Source organism: Canis lupus, chromosome 20, assembly GCF_048164855.1.
Source record: "Canis lupus baileyi chromosome 20, mCanLup2.hap1, whole genome shotgun sequence".
In the NCBI taxonomy this organism is placed as follows: domain Eukaryota; kingdom Metazoa; phylum Chordata; class Mammalia; order Carnivora; family Canidae; genus Canis; species Canis lupus.
Window position 1 is genome coordinate 13,990,390 of NC_132857.1, and position 22,901 is coordinate 14,013,290.

Sequence of the window (22,901 nt, forward strand, 5' to 3'; positions counted from 1 at the left end):
ATAATATCTAATAATTGAAAGAAAGGGAATTCCAAGAGATTTTTCCCAAGACTTTATTACCTGGGCTTGGTGGCTTATTTTGTATAAGGAGAAAAGGAAAATTGCAAAATAACTCTTAAGATTTCTAGTTGCACAGGTTAGAAGAGTGATGGCCCTGGCCGAAATAAATACCAGAGGAAACTAATAAATTTTTAGGACGAGATTAGGTGAAAAGATTAGGGAAAATAACTTAGGCAAGATTCCAGGTGGAGATGTCCCAGAAGTTTAGAATAAGATGTTTGCTTTCAACAAAGCAATTAGTGGATATGTTTTAAATCATTTATTATCTTTATTAATAATTATGTGATTTATAATAACATCAAATGATTACTTTTCTGAAGGCTGTTCTTCAGGAGAAGCAAAAAGAAGAAGATGTAGAGAAAATGAAAGAAACTGTCTCTCGGCTTGTGCAAGATGCTGCCATGATAACCAGGAAGGAAGTAAGGAGTTTTTAAACTTTAAGATTATTTAAAATTCAAAAGTTTACAGAATTTCATAACCTAAGACTAAATGCTACCTAAGTTTTTGCCTAATGGACCTAGCTAATTAACCATCAGCTAGTTGAACCAATTGTGCTAAATTTCAAGTACAAATCATCTTAGGATTGTAGCCCTACCATTTGAGTAGAGTGGGGTTAAGGTGGGGATAGAGCAAGTTGGGGAGGTAGAGAGGGGTTTAGGCTAGAAATATAATGAAGATTAACACACCTGAAGTATAAAACTAAAAAGAAGCTTCAAAATAAACCTAGAATATGCAAGAAGTAAGAGAAGAAAACCTGTTGCTTGCAGAATCTTAGAGCAGCTTAGGACTGTAGAAATCTGGTTTGACCTCTTTTTTTATCAGTAAAGGAACTTAAACCATGATATTGTTGACTCATTCAAAGTTACATACTAATTAAAGCCAGAATTTAGACCCATACCTTCTCCTGCTATACTGAGTCCAGCTTTATTTTGATCATATCATACTGGAACTTACACGATTTTTAAATTTTGTTGTTATTTTCAATTCTCTTATCAAGACTAAATCTGATATTTTGGTTTTAAAGTATTGAGTTGTTTCTTGTTTTGAATTTTGAGGCTTATGCAAATTAAAACTGGGACATGTAAGTTTACTTTCATATAAAAAGACAAAACATCTGTTTGCCTTTTCTGGTATGGAGATGAATCAATTCATAAGTGGTGTGGTAAAGTTTGAAACTATAAAGTGAATTGTGAAGGGGAGAAAAACCAAACCCATTTTAATGATTAAAAAAACTGAAAAGTAACTTACTTTTATTAGGGTTCTACCTTTAGGAAGTAGCAGAACTAGATGTAAATACAAATCTCTTGATTTTTGAGCCTCTTCTCAATCACCTTGAGAAATTGTTTGCCATTAATTTTGTATGTATAACCCATAAAAAAGGTTATTTTGTATTTGTATTTGTAACCCATAAAAAGGCTAAATGCTATACAGTGAACACTTACTCCTTACCCAAATAACTCTTAATGTCTTGCCACACCCTTTATATACATACATGCTCTTTTGCCAAACATTTAGACATCAACTACAGGCATTATGACACTTCACTACTAAATATTTTGGCTTATTTTTCCCCAAGAAAGGATGTTTTACTACACTACCACATCACTATTACCATACCTGAAAGAAAAAAAAATCAACATTATTTTAATCTACACTCAAATTTCCCTCAAATTTCCCTAAAATATCCTAGTACTTTTTGGTTTTTTAAATCCAGGATCCAATCCAAATTTATCTATCATTGCATTTAACTGGTATGTCTTTGTAGTCTCCCTCAACTTAACCCAGTCCTCTGCCTTCCTCTCTGCATAACAAAGAATCCTTTGTAGAATCCAGAGTATTCCACATCTGGATTTATGTGACCATTTCTTTTGATTAGATTTAGGTGGTTTCTAACAGAGTGATATGTATATCTCCCAACTGATCACATCAGGAAGCTATAATATCAGATTGTGCATTAGTTGAAGCTAAGCTTGACCACATGGTTAAGGTGGTACGACCAGAACTCTTCATTTGTATACTTTATAAATAATTGGGGAAAATACTTGAAGACTACACAGGTATACTTTCTACCAAAAATTTCATCCAGTGATCTAAGCATCCATTGATAATCTTTGCTTGAAATAAATATTATAAGGAATGATTACAAATGATTATGTTCTATCATTTTTATACATTTTTAGCCGCCATTTTTCAATAAGTATAAACCAATTAATAACAAAATTAAAACTCATTGATAATAACACAATAGTAGTAGGGGACTTTAACACCCCACTTACAGCAATGTAATCAATCAACAATGTAACAAGGAAACAAAGGCTCTGAATGACATACTGGACCAGATGGACTTAACAGATACATTCAGAGCATTTTATCCTAAAGCAGCATACATATTCTTCTCAATTGCATATGGAACATTCTCTGTAATAGATCACATACTGAGTCACAAATCAGATCTCAACCATTATGAAAAGACTGGGATCATACCATGTGTATTTTCAGACCACAATTCTATAAAACTTAAAGTCAATCACAAGAAAAAATTTGGAAGGACCACAATACATGGAGGCTAAAGAATAAATTGGTCAACCAGGAAATTAAAGAACAGTTATAAAATACATGGAAGCAAATGAAAATGAAAACACAGCAGTCCAAAACCTTTGGGATGCAGCAAAGGTGGTCCTAAAAGGAAAGTATATAGCAATACAGGCCAAGAAACAAGAAAAATCTCAAATTTACAGCCTAACCTTACACCTAAAGGAGTTGGAAAAAGTACAGCAAATAAAGCCTAAGTCCAACAGGAGAAGAGAAATAATAAAGATTAGAGCAGAAATCAATGAAATAGAAACCAGAAGAACAGTAGAACAGATCAACAAAACTAGGAGCTGGTTCTTTGAAAGAATTAATAAGATTGATAAACCCCTAGCCAGACTTTAAAAAAGAAAAGAGAAAGGACCCAAATCAGTAAAATCATGAATGAAAAAGATCACAACCAACACTGAAGAATACAAAGTATTATGAGCAATTATATGCCAACAAATTAGGCAATCTGGAAGAAAAGGATGCATTCCTTGAAATTAATAAACTACCAAAACTGAAACAGGAAGAAATAGAAAATCTGAAGAGACCCATAACCAGCAAGGAAATTGAAGCAGTAATCAAAAATCTCTCAACCACAAAAAAAAATCTCCCAACAAACAAGAGTCCAGGACCAGATAGCTTCCCAAGATAATTCTACCAAACATTTAAAGATTAATACCTATTCTTCTGAAGCTGTTTCAAAAAACAGAAATGGAAGGAAAATTTCCAAACTCATTCTTTGAGGCCAACATTATCTTGATCCCAAAACCAGAAAAAGACCCCATCAAAAGGGAGAATTATAGACCAAGATTCCTGAGATGAACATGGATGTCAAAATACTCACCAAGATACTAGCCAGTAGGATCCATCAGTGCATTAAAAAGGATTATTCACCACAACCAAGTGGGATTTATTCCTGGGATTCAGAGATGGTTGAACATTTGCAAATCAATGTGATAAGACCACATTAATTAAAAGACAAGAATGATATGATCCTACAAATTGATGCAGAAAAAGCATTTGACAAAATACAACATCCTTTCTTGATAAAAAAAATAAAAACTCTCTGCCAAGTAGGACTACAAAGAACATAACTCAATATCATAAAAGCCATATACAAAAGACCGACAGCCAATATTGTTCTTAACAGGGAAAAACAGAGCTTTTCCTCTCAGATCAGGAAATGACAGGCATGTCAGCTCTCACCAATGTTGTTCAGCTAGTACTGGAAGTCCTAAACTCAGTAATCAGACAAAAAAGAGAAGTAAAAAGCATCAAAGTTAGTAAAGAACAAGTCAAATGTTCATTCATCACAGATGACATGATTCTCTATGTAGAAAACCCAAAGACCACAAAAAAAATTGCTAGAACTGATAGACAAATTCAACAAAGTCATGGGATAGAAAATCAATGCACAGAAGTCCATTGCATTTCTGTACACTAGCAATGAAGCAGAAACCAAGCAATCAATTCCATTTGCAATTGTACCAAAACCCATAAAATACCTAGGAATAAACCTAACCAAAGAGATAAAGGATCTGTACTCTGAAAACTGTAGAACATATGAAAGAAATTGAAGAAGAAACAAATGCAAAAATATTCCATGCTCATGGATCAAAAGAACAAATACTATTAAAATGTCTATGCTACCCAAAACAATTTACATTTTCAAAGCATCCCTTTCATAATACCATCAGCATTTTTCAGAGCTGGAACAAACAACCTTAAAATTTGTATGGAACCACAGAAGACCCTAAATAGCCAAGATAATGTTGAAAAAAGAAAACCAAAAAAGAAGAAGGAGAAGGAAGAGGAAACCAAAACTAGAGGTGTCACAATTTCAGACTTCAAGCTGTATTACAAAACTATGATCATGAAGGCAGTATGGTAGCAACACAAAAACAGACAACATAGATCAGTAGAACAGAATGGAAAGTCCAGAAATGGACCCTCAACTCCAAGGCCAACTAATTTTTGACAAAGCAGGAAAGAATATCCAATGGAAAAAAGAAAGTGTCTTCAACAAATGGTATTGGGAAAATTGAACAGCCACATGTGGAAGAATAACACTGGACCACTTTCTTACACCATACACAAAAGTAAGCTCAAAATGACTGAAAGACTGAAATGTGAAACAGGAATCCATTAAAATCCTAGAGGAGAACACAGGCAGCAACCTCTCTGACGTTGGCTGCAGCAACTTCTAGACACATCTCCAAAGTCAAGGGAAACAAAAGCAAAAATGAACTATTGGGACTTTATCAGGATAAAAAGTTTTTTGCACAGCAAAGGAAGCAACAAAACTAAAAGGCAACATATGGAATTGGCGAAGATATTTGCAAATGACTTATCAGATAAAGGGATAGTATCCAAAATCTATAAAGAACTTATCAAACTCAATACCCAAAATACGAATAACTTACAAATCGCTTAAAATTCCACTACCCAGAGATAAGTGCTATTTTTAGCATTGTCCTTCTGAGTTTTCATTTAATTGCAAATTATTAATGATTGGTGTAACTATCTGTGAAGCAAAAAATTCTGGAGATATATATATCAGCCTTTGAACAGTGCTAAGCCTAGAAGAATAATGAGGCACTTTTCTCTTTCTGCGTATTACAGTTCTCAGTGTGTAGAATTTCAAAGAGTAAGTATTATTTTCATAAACTATATAATTGAACTATATAGTATTTTATAGAGCATATAGTATATCCTCCTTATATCCATTTATATTTTTATAATATATTTTTTAATGTTTTTGTTTGAAATTTTTCAGCTGTTTTGGTGATAATTGCCCCATTTATTATAATTTGACATGTCCTCCAAATATGTAGAATTAACCTGTTAGAGTGAGGATTACTTATTTCTAATGACTTTAGAAGTATTTTTTTATTAACAAAGTAAATATAATGAATAAATCAGCACATACTTATGTTCTGGCCATAAAACTGAACAAAATATGGCAGTAGCTTATTTCTTTAAAATACAGAAATAGCTATTTCTCAGATCTCTATAAAACAAGTAAAACTTGGGATCCCTGGGTGGCGCAGCGGTTTAGCACCTGCCTTTGGTCCAGGGCACGATCCTGGAGACCCGGGATCGAATCCCACATCGGGCTCCCAGTGCATGGAGCCTGCTTCTCCCTCTGCCTGTGTCTCTGCCTCTCTCTCTCTCTCTTTCTCTCTCTCTCTCTCTCTGTGACTATCACAAATAAATAAAAATTAAAAAAAAAAAACAAGTAAAACTTAATTTGTGAAAATAATGTTATTTTCTTTTGACTTTGATTTTCTTTTTATTTCAAATCATGGCTTAAATTTGGTGATCAAAATTATATTCATCCAGTTAGGCAATATTTGTGACATTATTGGCCTTTTCTGTTTCTATCTCTTGTTAATTTACTGTTTGATTTACAAATATCCTTACTATCCATACATTGTAAAAGAAAATGTTTACAAAAAAAACGTGAGGTTAGGATAAGAGAGGGGATTTTAGTTTCCATACAGACTTCTGAACTCCAACTACTTTAAATTGCCTCTCAAATATGTGTATTTGCTCACATAACAAGGTTTACATTGTGTTTTATCAGATACTAACCTCAAAAAATTTTCTATGATCTTTGCAGCATAAGATTTTACTGATGATATACCATCAGTCTCAGTAGTCCTACACTGTCTTTTTAAGAAATATGAACAGTTTAATTCACTGAATTTATCAGCATTATTATAAAAATATTTCAAAATATATTTATTAGTATAGTCATAAACCTTCATGCTAGCTGCATCATTTTTAGACACTGAAAAGAACTCTTAAAACATTGTATGAGAGGCAGATAGACAGACATGAATGCACTCATAGGGACTAAAATTTTTATATCCTGAAAACCTTCATGACTTAACTATCCCTATACCTTAATATCCCTCTTCTATATTGAAGGTGATAACTACTTAATCAGATTGTTGGTGGGATTTAATGAGATAATAACACAGCACTCTGAACAGTTCTTCACATATCAGACCTCAGTAAATGCTGTGGTTATCACTGACCCATAAAGAGGATGGATATAATTATATAATTATTCATAGGAAAGTTTGCATCAATTTAAAATCTAAAATAGAGCTCAAAGGGACTCATATATGTTTGTCCAGTCTTCAGAAACATAACTCATATTAATTAACCAAATAAAGTATGTGTCAATGTTGTAAATGTTCTGTAGAAGGCTTACCTCATGTTTTAGAAATAATCTATTTTATAGGATCTTAGAAAATTTCCAAAAATCTTTAGATCATAAATGTTTACTGGTGATATAGTATCAGTATTCCTTGTGGTCTTTTTAAAAAGCATGAGTAGTTATTAGAAAAATATATTATCAGCGGAGCCATCTCAATGAGATGTAATTCTTCAAAATGTTCTATATATATAAATTATACTGTTTCTGAAGCAATTTAAGTGTTAATTCAAATAATTCTCCTCACAAAACAATTTACCTAATACTGTGATATATGCAAAATAAAGAATATTCTTCTGTTTATAAAACAAAAGTGCCTTAAAAGTTACTAATTAATTTTTTAGTGTGTAATTTGGTTTTTCATTTGAATTGCTCTGTGGCAGGAGTTCTCAAAGTGTTCAGAGAGTCTGCAAGGTCTAACCTTAACTTTCTACTTATAGTTTACTGTTTGCTTTTTTCATACTTTTCTCTCATGAGGTACATTGTTTTCCAAAGACTGATGATCAGCACAACAGGTTGAACACAGATATAGATATGAGAACCTAGCTGTCTTCTGTTGAGCCAGACATTAAGGAAATTTGCAAAAATGTAAAATAATACCATTCTTCTAAAAAATTTTCAATTTTGGAAAATGCACTCATTTTTCATTAAAAAAATGTTATTTATGTTAACTTGTAATGCCTTGGTTATTATCTTTAAGGGGATTAGTAAGTAAATATTTTTAAATTTTGCCAGTTTTCACTTCTACTATGGTAAATTTTAATAGAAATTCACTCTTCTACCCCTATCATAATAAAGTCTTGACTCTTTAATATACCATATGCTTATTTATTTTTTATGACCTAAAATCAAACTTACTATTCTATGTATTTTTATTGGGTATTAATCATTTTTTGAGAACCTAAACAGTTTATAAATGTCTTAATTTACAGGTTGCAAACACAAGAAAACAGTATAGTGTACAGATTTCTCGACTAACAGAAGAACTTTCAGCCCTTCAAATGGTATGTTAGAAGACTATATTTATATTTTTCTCTGAATATTGCTTATTTTAAAGGCCAGGATATGTTTTGACGTATCTTATAATGTGTATTCTTGCTCATTCAGAAAATACTTGTTAAGCCAGGAACTATGCTAGATGCTTGGAGAAGAGTAAAAATCAAAATAAACATGTTACCTGCAATCTTGGAACTTAATCCAGCAGGAAAGATGGATGGCATTTATCACATTTTACTACAATTACCTTTTTTGACAAAAAATGCCCAGAGTGCTATTAAGCACCTTTCTGCAGCTGCTACCATATGCTAGGTTCATCTAGGAGACGAGGGAGAAAGAGAAAGTATATATTACAGTGGGAAAGAAGAAAGACAAGCTTCCCAAAAGAAATGAATACTGAAGGATAAATAGGCAAAGAGAAAGGAGAAGAGTACTTATGTGACTAGAGGTATTTAACAACTCTATTTGATGAAATGGAATTTAATAACCTTTAATAACCAGGGGAATAAAAGTACCAGAATTTTCAGAGATTGGAGAGATATTCTCAACTTCACAAACTCTAATATTTTCTGAATCTCTATGTCGCTTTTAATCTGACTACAAAATTCAGCAATGAATTGTCTTGTAATAAATATGTTACACTGTTAGTTCTCTCTTTCACCTGTCTCCCTCTCTCCCTCTACTCTCTTGCTTCATGAAAATCTTCTTTCCAACTAGATTGTACCTCAAAGTTCAAGAGTTTTATGCCTCCTTTTATTTTCCCTATTGCCTAGCACAGTGTTTTCACAGTATGATTTTTTTAATATTTATTGACTAATATTTAAACAACTCTGAAAGAGGGAGCATGTTTTTCATATTCTACAAACTTTGTAGTATACATGATGAGATTTTTCTTTGTGTATAGATCTTCAGAGTAATAGAACAAGAAACAGTGTTACTTTTTGTCTAATGTCATCTGTTTTAAGGATGGAGGAATATTAAGTAAAATTAATGGGATGCTGTGTGGCCAATTAGTCATATCTATCACTTTGCTATTTTGCTTGTTCTCTTACATGGACTGATTTAGCTATCAGCAGATTCACAGCTTAGAAAAGAAGGTCCACCCCAGTCCAGAATCATTTAATGGCTTGTAAACTCTGGAAGGACAAGAACATTATTTCTTTCTCTTTTCCCAAAGAAATGTGTATTGGATAATATCTGCAAAAATTTTTAAAATAATAACTCTTAATAACCACAACCAGAGCTATATGAACTCATTTTAGAGCAAAAAACTATATTTTAGTTTATTGCAAAAAGTATTTCTTATGATTTATAGTAAAACAATTATAATCCATAGCTAAGTAGATTTTTCTAAAGATATTAAATATTCTCTGATGTTGATTCCATGGAAAAAACTACTGATTAATTGAAATGTTTTAAATATTAGGCATTGAGAAATCTGTATGAAGGAAGACATGTTCAACTACTTTAAAAAGGAGATTTTCTCGGGTAACTCAAATTTACGACTATGTTTGAGACATGTTATTATGTCAGCTATTGATTTATATTCTTAAGTACCAGTTTTACCACCTATACCATAAAGATGAAGTCAAAGAAAGAAGTTTAATCCTTTAGCTAACCCAAAACTAAGTTATGCTTGTAGGAAGGAGAAAAACTTGTCTTTTAACTTAGTATGCAGATTTTTTGATAGATTCAAGAAAAGGCCAGTGCCAGTCTAGCCACATATGTCCCTTTGGAGAGCAGCACCACTTTTACTTTCTCCTATAGGATACAATTTCTCTTAAGAATACTCAAGCTTTTAAATCCGCCAATCAGCAGAGGTTGCTGTTCACCTACAGTAAATGAGTAACAAAATTGGTTATAATAATGCCCAAATTTTATACAAGGAAAATGAAAAGTTCATTATGATCTTCTATGATTTCTTTAAAAAATTTTTTTTTAATTTGAATTTCCACATCTTTAGATATTTAGATGTCTTTTTATTATTCCTAATCCAGTTAAATAGAGGCCACAGATTATAACCTATTGATAATGATTCTTGATATTTGTTATGATTTTCTTTATGGTACACTATAAGGTATGATTTTGAAAATACTCCTTGAGTACTTCAAAAAATATCTAGTATTATTGGTCATATCTTGCCCAAAAGGTAGGAATATTGATGGTGATTAATAGCAGATACCCATGAAAGCTTTTTAATAGTAATTTTAAGTGTTTGCTTTTATATTACAGTGAATTTTTAATAGAATTCATATATGTCTTTATAAAGGTCTAAACTTCTATGTCTTTTTTAACTTTGTTATTTGAGGTTAACCAAATATTCTTTCAGTCATCATTTAGGAGTGAAATGGTGGGTTGGATGGAGAGAGATGCATAGTGTATTTATCACATACTTTTCTTTATATGTCATTCACCAGATTCAGAAGTGTGATCTAACTCTGTTATTAATATCTACATAAAAATATGAGAATCATATCAGTAACTGCAGAAAAAGTGTTTGACAAAATCCAACCCCCATTCATGATTAAAAAAAAAAAAAAAACTGTTAGTAACCTAGAAACAGAGGGAAACTTCCTCAGCTTGATAAGGAATATCTACAAAAAGCCTACTGCTGTGAAACCAAAAGCTTACTAATTAATAACTAAGATCAGGAACAAGGCAATAATGTGTCCTTTCACCACTGCTTTTCAACATCATACTGGAAGTACTAGCCAATGCAATTTGACTGAAAAAAGAAACAGAAATTGTACAGATTGGGAAGGAAGAAATTTGTTAGCAGATGAAATGATTGTCTTTGTAGAAAACAAGTTGAAGGCAGCCTGGGTGGCTCAGCGGTTTAGTGCCGCCTTCAGCCCAGGGCATGATCCTGGAGACCCAGGATCAAGTCCGCGTCAGGCAGGCTCCCTACATGGAGCCTGCTTCTCCCTCTGCCTGTGTCTCTGCCTCTCTCTCTCTCTCTGTGTGTCTCTCATGAATAAATAAACAAAATCTTTTTTAAAAAAAGAAAACAAGTTGAAAAACAAAAAACATGTAACAAAGAAGCAATTATAGCATAGCAAGATTGCAGGATACAGGGTTAATATACAAAAGTCAGCTGTTTTCCCATATACCAGCAATGAACAAATGGAATTTTAAATTAAAACACAATACCATTTACCTTAGCATGTAAAAAGTTATTTAGTTATACATCTAACAAAATCTATATGAGGAAAACTCTGATGAAAGATATCAAAGATGTAAATAAATAGATAGCTCATGTTCACGGATAGGAAGACTAAAGTCAAAATGTCAGTTCTTCCCAGCCTGATCTATAGATTGAGTGCAATCCCAGTCAAAATCCCAGCAAGTTATTTTGTGGATATTGACAAATTGATTCTAAAGTTTATCTGAAGGAAAGGTTAGTATTCAAAATCTATAAAGAATTTATCAACTCAGCACCCAAAAAACAAATAATCCAGTTGAGAAATGGGCAGAAGACATGAATAGAGACTCCAGAGAAGACATCCAGATGGCTAACAGACACATGAAAGATGTTCAGCATCACTCATTATCAGAGAAATACAAATCAAAACCACAATGAGATACCACCTCACGCCTGTCAGAATGGCCAAAGTTAACAACACAAGAAACAAGCGTTTGTGAGGATGTAGAAAAAGGGGAACCCTCTTGTATTGGTGGGAATGCAAACTGGTACAGCCACTGTGGAAAACAGTATGGAGGTTCCTCCAGAAGTTAAAAATGTTACTATACTATGATCCAGCAGTTGCACTACTAGGTATTTACCCAAAGGATACAAAAATAAAGATTCAAAGGGGTACATGCACTTCAATGTTTGTAGCAACATTATCAACAATAGCCAAAAAAAAAAAAAAAATAGCCAAACTATGGAGATTGCTCAAATGTCCATTGACTGATGAATGGATAAAGAGGTGGTATGTGTGTGTGTGTGTGTGTGTGTGTGTGTGTGTGTGTGTATTAGATTATTAATCAGCCATCAAAAAGAATGAAATCTTGACAATTTGCAGCAATGTAGATGAAGCTAGAGTGTATTATGCTAAGCAAAATAAGTCAGTTAAAAAAAGACAAATACCATATCTCACTCATATCTGGAATTTAAGAAACAAAACAGATGAACATATAGGAAGAGAGGAAAGAAGAGAAAGGGGGAAACAAACCATAAGAGACACTCTTAACAATTGAGAACAAACTGAGGGTTGTTGAAGAGAGGTGGGTATTAAGGAAGGTGCTTGTTATGTTGACACTGGGTGTTGTAACATGTAAGTGATGAATCACTGAATTGTACTCATGAAACCAATATTGCACTGTATGTTACTAATTAGAATTTAAATAAAAATTCAAAAATAACAATAATTTAAAAAAAAAATAAAGTTTGCTTGGAGAGACAAAAGACCTAGAATAGCCAATACAATATTGAAGGAGAAGAACAAAATCAGAGGACTGACACTACCAGATTTCAAGAATTACTATAAAGCTATAATAAGCTACTGTGATATTGGTGAAAAAATAGACAAATAGATCAGTGGAATAAAATACAGAACACAGAATGGAATAAGATATAGACCCACATAAATGCAGTCAGCTGATCATTGACAAAGATGCAAAGGCAATACAATGGAGAAAAAAGATAGTCTTTTTAACAAATGGGACTAGGATAATTAGATGCTTACATGTAAAAGAATGAATCTAGACATAGACATTACATCTTCTACAAAAGCTAATTCAAAATGGGTCACAGACCTAAATGTAAAACACAAAACTATAAAATTCCTGGAAGATAAATAGAAAATCTGGATGGTCTTGGGTTTGGCAATGAATTTTTAGATACAACATTAAAGGCATAACCCATGAAACAGTTGATAAGTTGGACTTCATTAAAATGAAAGATTTCTCGTGAAAGACACTATCAAGAGAATGAAAATTCAAACCATAGACTGGGAGAAAATATTTGCAAAAGGCATAGCTGATAAGGACTGTTATCCAAAGTATACAAAGAACTCTTAAAAGTCAACAATACTAAAGTCAAATAAAAAGTGGACCAAAATATAAAATAATAAAATAAAATAAAGTAGACCAAAGATCTTAACAAACACCTCCCCAAAGAAGATATACAGATGGCATATAAGCATATGAAAAGATGTTACACATTATATTTCACCAGGAAAATGCAAATTAAACAATAATGAGCTGCTACTCATTACACCAAATATGTAGCAGATACACCTATTAGAGTTGACAAAATTCAGAATGCTGACAAAACTCTGGGAAAGATGTGGAGCAACAGGAATTCTCATTCATTGCTGGTGGGAATACAAAATGGTATAGCCACTTTTGAAGAGAGTTTAGCAATCTCTTATAAAATTTTTTTAAAGATTTATTTATTTATTTATTCATGATAGATGTAGAGAGAGAAAGAGAGAGGCAGAGACACAGGAGGACGGAGAAGCAGGCTCCACATCAGGAGCCCGACGCAGGACTCGATCCGGGATTCCAGGATCGCGCCCTGGGCCAAAGGCAGGCACCAAACCGCTGAGCCACCCAGGGATCCCAATCTTTTATAAAATTAAACATATTCTTACCATATGGTCCAACAATTGCACTCTTCTGTATTTATCCAACGGAGTTGAAAACTTATATCCACACAAAAACTTGAACATGGACGTTTATAGCAACTTTCCTGACAGTTGCCAAAACTTGGAAGCAACCAAGCTCTCCGTTAGTTGATGAACAAATAAACTGGTACATCTAGACAATGGAGTATTATTCAGCACTAAAAAGAAGTGAACTATCAAGCCATGAAAAGACATTGGAGGAAACTAAAATGCATATTACTAAGTGAAAGAAGCTAGTCTGAAAAGGCTGCATATTGTTTGACTCCAACTATATGACATTCTGAGAAAGCCAAAACTATGGAGACAGTAAAAAGACATTATCAGGGGTTAAGGAGGAGAGAGGGATGAATAAGCATAGAGAAAGCATAGAGGATTTTTAGAACAGTGAAACTACTTTGTATGGTACTATAATGGTGAGTACATGTCATTATAAATTTGTCTAAACCCATAAATTGCACAACACCAAGAGACTTTGAGTGATAATGTTGTGTCAGTGTAGGTTCATCAGTATTAACAAATGTACCACTGCAGTGAGGAATGTTGAAAATGGGGGAGGGTTTTGCATATATGGGGGCAAGAAGTATAGTGGAAATCTCTAACTTCTCTATTTTGCTGTTTAACCTAAAACTTGTCTAAAAAATAGTCTATTAACAATCACACAAGATGAGTTACAAACATAGGAGAAATCCCAAATTTCACATCATAAAACCACCTTTTTGTATAGTAGCAACTTACTGTATGAACATATATGGAACATTAAACATATTTGGAACATTAAAGTTTCGTTTCTTGTGTACTAACAATTCTGTCTTAATGAAGGATGATCAATTTAGGTTAATCATCTGATTAGTAATATAGGGTTAATAACGGTCTTCATTATAATTAGAATTCATTGAGGTCGCAATTTAGAAGATTATTTTAAAATTTAAAAACATTGATATACAATACTTTTGTAAAATAAAATCATGCTAAAGGTAATTGAATATCAGTAGTATACTGCCATTAAGGAGGTTCATCCAAAGCATAGTTTACAATTAGTAGAAAATAATCACACCCATTCTTATAAATAAATAAATTAAAAACAAATAACTATGAGGAACCAATCATTATAAGGGTTTTCAGTTTTACTTTATTTGCAAAATACTAAATTTTTTCAATTGACTACTATGCTTGTTCGGTTTTACTAATTAAAACCTTTAGAGCAGAAAATGTTTATGATCATGCTAATAAAACTTTTACTGTGTCCATTGACTCTTCTCTCTTTTTTTTTTTTTTTTTTTGAGAGAACATATGAGCAGAGGGGAAGATGGGCAGGGAAGGGCAGGGGGGGAGCAAGAATCTTGAGCAGGCTTTATACCCAGAGCAGAGCCCAGCACGAGACTTGATCCCACAACCCTAGGATCATGGCCTAAGCCAAAATCAAGAGTCACCAACTAAGACAGCCCCTTAGCTCTTTATAAGTTTTGCCATAAATAAATAAATAAATAAATAAATAAATAAATAAATAAATAAATAAATAAATAAAGAATGTATATACCTGTGTGCCTTTTAGGCCACAGATTATCCTCAGAGTGTGTGTCACTGTCCAGTTCTGTATTCCCTTTCAAAATATATAATAAGAGGGATGCCTGGGTGGCTCAGTGGTTGAGCATCTGCCTTTGGCTCAGGGCGTGATCCTGGAGACCGGGAATTCTGTCTCTCATGAATAAATAAATAAAATCTTTTTAAAAAAAATATAATAAGGTTATATGAATAAAACTAATGTAACAAAGGGGTCTCATTTATTTTTTTCTCTCTGAAATTCCTCAACCTCTGTCACCCATTTATTTAGCATGTTTACTTAGAACTCCTGAGATAGGTAGCTCTTTGAAGATGGAGGTTTTTTACTTTTGTTTAATAATCGGTATAGTCCTGCTGTATTGATAGGATAAGAGTGATATTCTTGTTATGAATAAATCATTCAACTTATCTGTTTTTTCTTAAGGTTTTACAAAAATGTTTATTTACGATACGAATTGAATTTATAGGAGTGTGCTGAAAAACAAAGCCAAATTGAACGAGCCATTAGGGAGAAAAAAGCAGTGGAAGAAGAACTAGAAAAGGTAAAAAAGAAAAAATAACTACCTAAACCTCAACTGCAAATGCCCACTATTACTCTCTTGCTTTCATCACACTATCTACTAGCAATCTCTACATTGTGTTTTTATTCAGAATATATTCACAGTCAGCACTTAAACACTAGTATTGCCTGAATGTGTTTCTTTATAATAGTGGCCACAGTATTTGTACACTTTACTTAAAGGTATAAATTTTTATGAAGTAGGCATATTCCTTGTTTAAGCTTCATCCCAATAGTAAATTTTACTAGGTCTCCCTTCTGTTTTTAAATTTTATGCCAACTTTTATTGGGTTTAAGACATCTATAAAAACAAGTAAGTATATATAACCAGTATATATAACCAAGTAAGTATATATAAGTATATATAATATATATTATATATATATAATTATAACATTGCTCTAATTTTAATCTTTTAAAAGTATAGATTTTTTTCTTAAATAGGAATATATTACCCTAATGAATGATATTTGAGAAAAAAATAATGTGAAAAGTCTACAGTTTAAAATTTCTTGCTTAAATAACTTTTTTATCATCAGTAAATATCCCACTCTTAAAATACCTTGGGGGAAAAAGGGGAAACTAAACTTGATGTAGCACGTACTGTGTTTTAAGTGCACATTGGGAACCTTCATAGAAGTTAAGTAACTTACCTAATGCTAGCAAGTAGTAAATGGTAGAGTCAGAATTTGATTTTCAAAAAACTATGTAATATAAAAGTATGTGACATATCTGTATAATTGACATAAAAAGATCATGACATCAGTAAAAGAGTGACTTACAAAACAGCACATAACAAAAGTATATATGTCATGTTCCAGGTAGGACCTTTATGGTCACCATTCTCCTGTAAGGTTAATTCCTTCTGAGTTATTATCTGTTATCTGTTAGGAATAGATCCCATTTAGATTGCTACCTGCTGCACATCATGGCTGGGATGGCTGGGATGAAATTTTTAATACCACATGAAAGAGATTAAAGAATAGGCTTAATTGAGGAAATGTAAAACAAGACTAAAGACAGCAGGTAAAGAAAAGGCACAAGTCCCTAATTCTCCCACTATCCCAGGCAAGTGTGCTAAAGTCAAAGTACTGCTAGGACCTTATGTATATATGCATGCATTGTGTGTGTGTGTCTGTGTGTCTGTATTTTAGTAGTGAGACGTTAATTTGCTGACATTCTACCTTTCTATAGAGCAGGACTGACAAAGCAGTCTTTTTGGTGGAAAAAGATACAGGTTACTTGGTCAAACAGTCTGGATTTAAAGGGTAGCTATGGGTAGAATTTGTTTGAGAATGTGAGCTGCTTAGCACCTGGAGACTTTACAATCTGTGTTGTGGAGGAAGCCTACTCTTATAAAAAGCTGAGCTTGGGTATACCTATTCCTGTTGGGGAAAGAGGAACCCCCATTTCAGTTAGATTATTATCTAGTTAACCCAGAGTAAGGTTATAGAACCACTTTCAGATAGTTCTATTTATTGTACCACAGCATATTTTTTTTTTAAGATTTTATTTATTTGAGAGAGAGAGAGAGCACCCATGATTGGGGATGGTGGGGAAGAGAGGGAGAAGCAGATAGCCCAAAGCGGATCTCAGTCCTAGGCCCCCAAGATCATTACCTGAGCCAAAGGCAAGATGCTTAACCAACCAAGCCAGCCAGGTGCCCCTAAATACAGAATTGTCTTGAAGGGTGTTCAAGACAATTTAATCAAAAGTGTTATCTCTTGTGACATTTAGAATATTTTTTTTTATTTCAGCTATTTTACATTTCTTTTTAAGATATTAAAGCTGTCCCCAGGATTAGTTGGCTTCAAGGCAAATTCCACCAGTTAAATGAGTTAATACCTATTCTTCTCAAAGTATTCTAAAAAACAGAAAAGGAAGGAAATCTTCCAAATTCATTCTATGATGCCAGCATCACCCCAAAGCAGGAAGACACCACAAAAAAAAAGAGAACAACAGGGCTAGTATCCCTGATGAACATGGGTGTAAAAATCTCAATAAAAACACTAGCAAACTGGGATCCCTGGGTGGCGCAGCGGTTTGGCGCCTGCCTTTGGCCCAGGGCGCGATCCTGGAGACCCGGGATCGAGTCCCACTTCGGGCTCCCGGTGCATGGAGCCTGCTTCTCCCTCTGCCTGTGTCTCTGCCTCCCTCTCTCTCTGTGTGACTATCATAAATAATAATAAAAATTAAAAAAAATACTAGCAAACTGAATCCAGCAATACATTAAAAAAATTATTCACCATGATCAAGTAAAATTTATTGCTGGGTTGCAAGGGTAGTTCAATATTTGCAAATCAATCAACATGATACATTAATAAAAGAAAGGATAAAATAAATAAAAATTAAAAAAATAAAATACTAAACTAGTTTACAATGAGCATGAATAATTTCAAAAATTAGCAATTTTTATATGTCAGTTTTCAGCATTTTATTTTATAAATATAAAGTAACCAAAATTACTGATATGTCTTACTATGTAACAATGGGAACAGATAGACACATGATTATGGGCTTTTATTTATCATTGATTTTAGTTTCTAAACTGTTATAATTTCTTAAGACAGTTTTCTTTTTTAAGGTAATATAATCTTTTGCAGATTTACCATGAAGGCAAAGTAAATGAAAGTGATTACAGAAAACTAGAAGAAATGCACCAAAGATGCCTGGTTGCAGAGCGTTGTAAAGATGATCTTCAACTAAGACTTAAGACAGCAGAAAATAAAATAAAACAACTTGAAATAAAGTAAGTTATTCTTTTGGAGTTTCTGTTAACATTTTCAGAATTTGTACTTTCTGGCAGATTCTTTTTTTTTTTTTTTTTAATAGGACTTATGTATATGTGGAAAAAAAACTTTTTAGCACGAAATAGAATTTTTTTCAGGCTTATTTCTGAAAACTGCTTTCCTCAGGAAGAAAAGATTTAACAGGACTATGCCCTTTTATTTTAAATTTCTCCTTTCTGGCAGTTAAATAGCATGCTCATAAGATTGGAGTTTTTTATACTAACTATTCGGCTTCCTTCTTAGTTATTGCTTTTATACTCAGTTTATGTGTATACTTCTTTTGTTAGTGAATATTCTATAATAACCCATCACGTTTATTTGTTACATTGTCTATTAAAATGGTAAATTTATAGTCTGGCATATCCCTTCTGAATATTTTTCTACCTTTTTCCCCCAGAGTATTACTTAATACAGTAAAATTTAAGTTGAATTGTGTGAAATCTCAGTGTGTTACAGAATATGTTTAGTAGATATTTTAAAAATAAAGAGGAATAATGTCAGCAATACAGTGGAATGAATTGGAGGTATCCAGCCCATGTCCCTCCACAGAAACAAATATGTAAAAGGAATCCCTGGACAAAAGTACCTTTGTGAGAGCTTTGGGATCCAGGTAAGAGGTTACAAAACACTGTTGGAGCCCCAAAACAGGGAAGTAAGCCTGCACACCAGTGACAGTGCATACTATGGTCCTGTCTATGGACCAAAGCAGCCCCATCTCCCCATGGTCTTGGCTGCAGCACCACTTGTCTGCAGTCCTGTTTCTACCCCCTCCACTAAGGGACTCAGTAGAAGCCATCCCTGTGGATCCTTCTGATAATAGGTCTGCCAACCTCAGAGCTGACTGTGATCCTTGTATCCTGGCTCTAGCTCCACTTTCCTATGGTCTAGAGGCAGTCCTACCCAGCCAAAAACCAGCCAAGTGAACTAAAGGAAGTACTAACAGTTGCCCAGCAGAAGTCACACCTGACTGCAGACTTAGCAAAACCACAAGACATGGATCCAGCACTACTCTACCACAGTTTAGGTCACCTTTCACAGCCAAGGATCCACCCAAAAGACCCAGCAGAAGCCACACTTGTAGATGCTTCCAGGCCCCCCTCCCGACCTCAGACTTGACTCCAATCCCTGAGGCCTTGTGACCCAGCTTTAATCCCACTCTACCACACTACAAAAGCAGCCCTACCATCTCATGGACCAGCCAGTGACATGACAGAAATACCCTTAGGAATCCACTGGACACAACACCGGACTATGCTCCTGATTACATGCCTGCCAACCATGAACCTGGCAGATAGCCACACAAAATAATTTAAGCCTTGCTATACCACAATCCCAGAAGCAACCCCCACAGTTGTAAGACTTGGCAGGAGAAGCATCTGCCAAAATCAGTCTGCAAAGACTGGAAGAGGAATCTGCTTCTTCAAATACATAGATACTGAGAAAGAATCAGACAAACACATCAACACCAGGGAAAACTAATAAAGCTCTACTAACTGACCCAAAAGAAATGGAGATCCATGAACTGCTTGACAATTTTAAATGTTGTCTTAAAAATCAATGGCTATGAGAAAACACATTCAACTAAATGAAATCAGAAAAATGGCATGAACAAAATGAGAAGTTTAACAAAGAAATAGAAACCATTAAAACAAATCCTGGAGCTGAAGAACTGAACTGAAAAATTCTGTAGAGTTTCAGCATCAGACTTGATCATGCAGAAGAAAATCAGCAGACTTGAAGATAGGTCATTTGAAATCATCCAGTTAGAGGAACAAAGAGAAGAAAGAGTGAAAAAGGGTGAAGAAAACCTATGTGAGTTGTGGAATATCTTCAAGTAAACCAATATGTACATTATGAAAATCCCAGAAGAAGCACAGAATGAGAAAGGAACAGGTTTATAAAGAAATGATGGAAAGCTTCCTAAATCTGGAGAGGGAGTTGAACATCCAGATCCATGACACCCAAAGAATCACAGATAGGCTTAATTAACATCAAGAGGTCTTCACTTAGATGCATTATAATCAAATTACCAAAAATAAAGAAAAAATAATTTTGAAAACAGGAAGTGATTCATCACATACAGGGCATGTCCCTCAATCCCTGTATAACTATCAATAGATTTCTTAGAAGAAACCTTGCAGCAGAGAAAAAGTGGCATGATATATTCAAAGTACTGAAGGAAAAAAACTGCAAACCAGGAATACTATACCCAGCAAAGTTGTCCATCAGAAATGAAGGAGAGATTAAAAATTTTCTAAGACAAACAGAAGCTCAAAGCTCATTACCATTAAAGTTGCTGTACAAGAAATACAAAGAGTTTTTCAAGTGAAATGAAAGGATACTAATTAGCAACATAAGAACACATGAAAGTATAAAACTCACTGGGAAAAGTAAGTACATGGTCAAACTCAGAATACTCTGAATGTAATAGTAGTATATAAATCGTGTTTAACTTTAATCTAGAAGTTAAAAAGTAAGATTATTAATAATAGAGATACAATAATGTGTTAATTGATACATAGTATAAAAAGATGTAAAAAGTATGACCTCAGGAACAAAAATGTGAGGTAGCAGAGAAGTAAATGTGGAGATTTTATGTGATTGAAGTTAAATTGTTATAAATTTAAAACTAAGATTTTATGTAAGCCTCATGCAAATCAGAAAAAAATGTGTAAACACACAAAAGAGAGAGAAAGGAATGAAAGCAACTACTGTAAAAATACAGCAAATCACAAAAGAAGACAGCTATAATAGAAGTAAAGGAACTATAAAACAAAAAAAAAAATGCATACAAATTAGAAGTAAAATTGACTGTGTTTACAGATGATGTGATCTTATATATATTGAAAAAACCTTGAAGATACCACCAAAGAAGTGATTAGATCTAATACATAAATTCAGTAAAGCTATAGGATACAAAATCAGCATACCAAAATCAGTTGCATTTCTATATACTAACAGCAAACTATTTGAAAAAGAAATTAACAATCCACTTGAAATTACATCAAAATGAATAAAATACTTAAATTTAACCAAGGAAGTGGAAAAAACTGAAAACTAAAAAATCATTGGTGAAAGAAATTGAAGAAGTCATATATAAATGTAAAGATATCATCTTCATGAATTGGATGAAATAATATTGTTAAAATGTCCACATTCTTTACAAAGCAGTCTTCAGATTCAGTAAAATTCTATCAAATTTCCAATGGCATTTTCCACAAAAATAGAAAAAACAATCCTAAAATTCATAATGAACCTCAGAAGACTTCAAATAGACACAACAGTCTAAAGTAAGAACACACTGAACACATCACAATTCCTGATTTCAAAATAGAAGTCTTCGGGCAGCCTGGGCAGCTCAGTGGTTTACCGCCACCTTCAGCCCAGGACGTGATCCTAGAGACCTGGGATCGAGTCCCACGTCAGGCTCCCTTCATGAAGCCTGCTTCTTCTGCCTATGTTTCTGCCTCTCTCTCTCTCTCTCTCATGAATAAATAAAGTCTTTTTAAAAAAAACAAAATACAATCTTCAATAATAAACAGTTTGGTACAGGAATAAAACAGACATATAGATCAATGGAACAGAATAGAGAGCCCAGAAAATATGCATGCATTTATGGCCAGCTGATCTTTGACAAGAGTGCCAAGAACATACAGTGGGAAAAGGATTGTCTTTTCAATAAATGATGTCTGGATGTCCACATGCAGAAGAATGAAATGGACTCTTAGCTCACATCATATACAAAAATCAAATCAAAATGGATCCAAGACTGAAATATAAGTCCTGAAACTGTAAAACTACTAGAAGAAAACAGGGGAAAAGCTTCTTGACGTTGGTCTTCAAAGTGATTTTTAGATATGACCCTATGAATACAAGTAACAAAAACAAAATAGATTAGTGGAATTATATCAAACTAAGAAGCTTCTGCACAGCAAAGAAGAAAAGAGAACAAAGAGACCACCTACAACACAGGAGAAAATATTTGCAAGCAGTACATCTGATAAGGAGTTAATATCCAAAATATATAAGAAAGTTGGATGACTCAAGAGCAAAACAGATAAACTACTTTAGAAATGGGAAAAGGACCTGAAGAAACTTTTCTCAGAAGACATACAAATGACCAACAAGTATATCAAAAGGTGCTCATCATCACTGATGATCAGGGAAATGCAAATCAAAACCACATTGAGATACATCACTCTACACCTGTTGGAATGGCTAATATCAAAAAGACAAAAAAGAGACTCCAGGTAAAGATGGCAGAGACTACATTTAGCCCATCTGGTAAACTTACCAGATTTGTACTGCTGTGGCTGGAGGAGCCACTCCAGTGGGAATTAAAGCTGAAAATAGTGTGATCTTGGCAACTGAGAAGAAACAAATCCATTCTGTATGAATTAGCAAGGTGTACACAAGTGGAACCACTTACTGAGTGTGTAGGCTTGGAGTATAGTGGCATGGGCCCAAATTACAGAGTGCTTGCGCACAGAGCTCAAAAATTGGCT

The 22,901-nt window shown here is 33.6% G+C and overlaps 1 protein-coding gene across 7 annotated transcripts in view; it reads left to right on the plus strand.

Annotated features, from left to right (window-relative positions):
- The window catches only part of SCLT1 (sodium channel and clathrin linker 1), a 177,758-nt gene that overhangs the window by 93,816 nt on the left and 61,041 nt on the right, over positions 1–22,901 (plus strand). For all 7 annotated transcript variants that reach the window (XR_012012785.1, XR_012012784.1, XM_072788391.1 and 4 more), the window contains 4 exons: positions 381–479; positions 7,795–7,866; positions 15,516–15,590; positions 18,211–18,356. Coding sequence is in view for 5 of the 7 variants with exons in the window: in XM_072788391.1 (XP_072644492.1) it covers positions 381–479; positions 7,795–7,866; positions 15,516–15,590; positions 18,211–18,356 (392 nt within the window). In the remaining 2 variants the exon portion in view is untranslated. The remainder of the gene's footprint in view (positions 1–380; positions 480–7,794; positions 7,867–15,515; positions 15,591–18,210; positions 18,357–22,901) is intronic.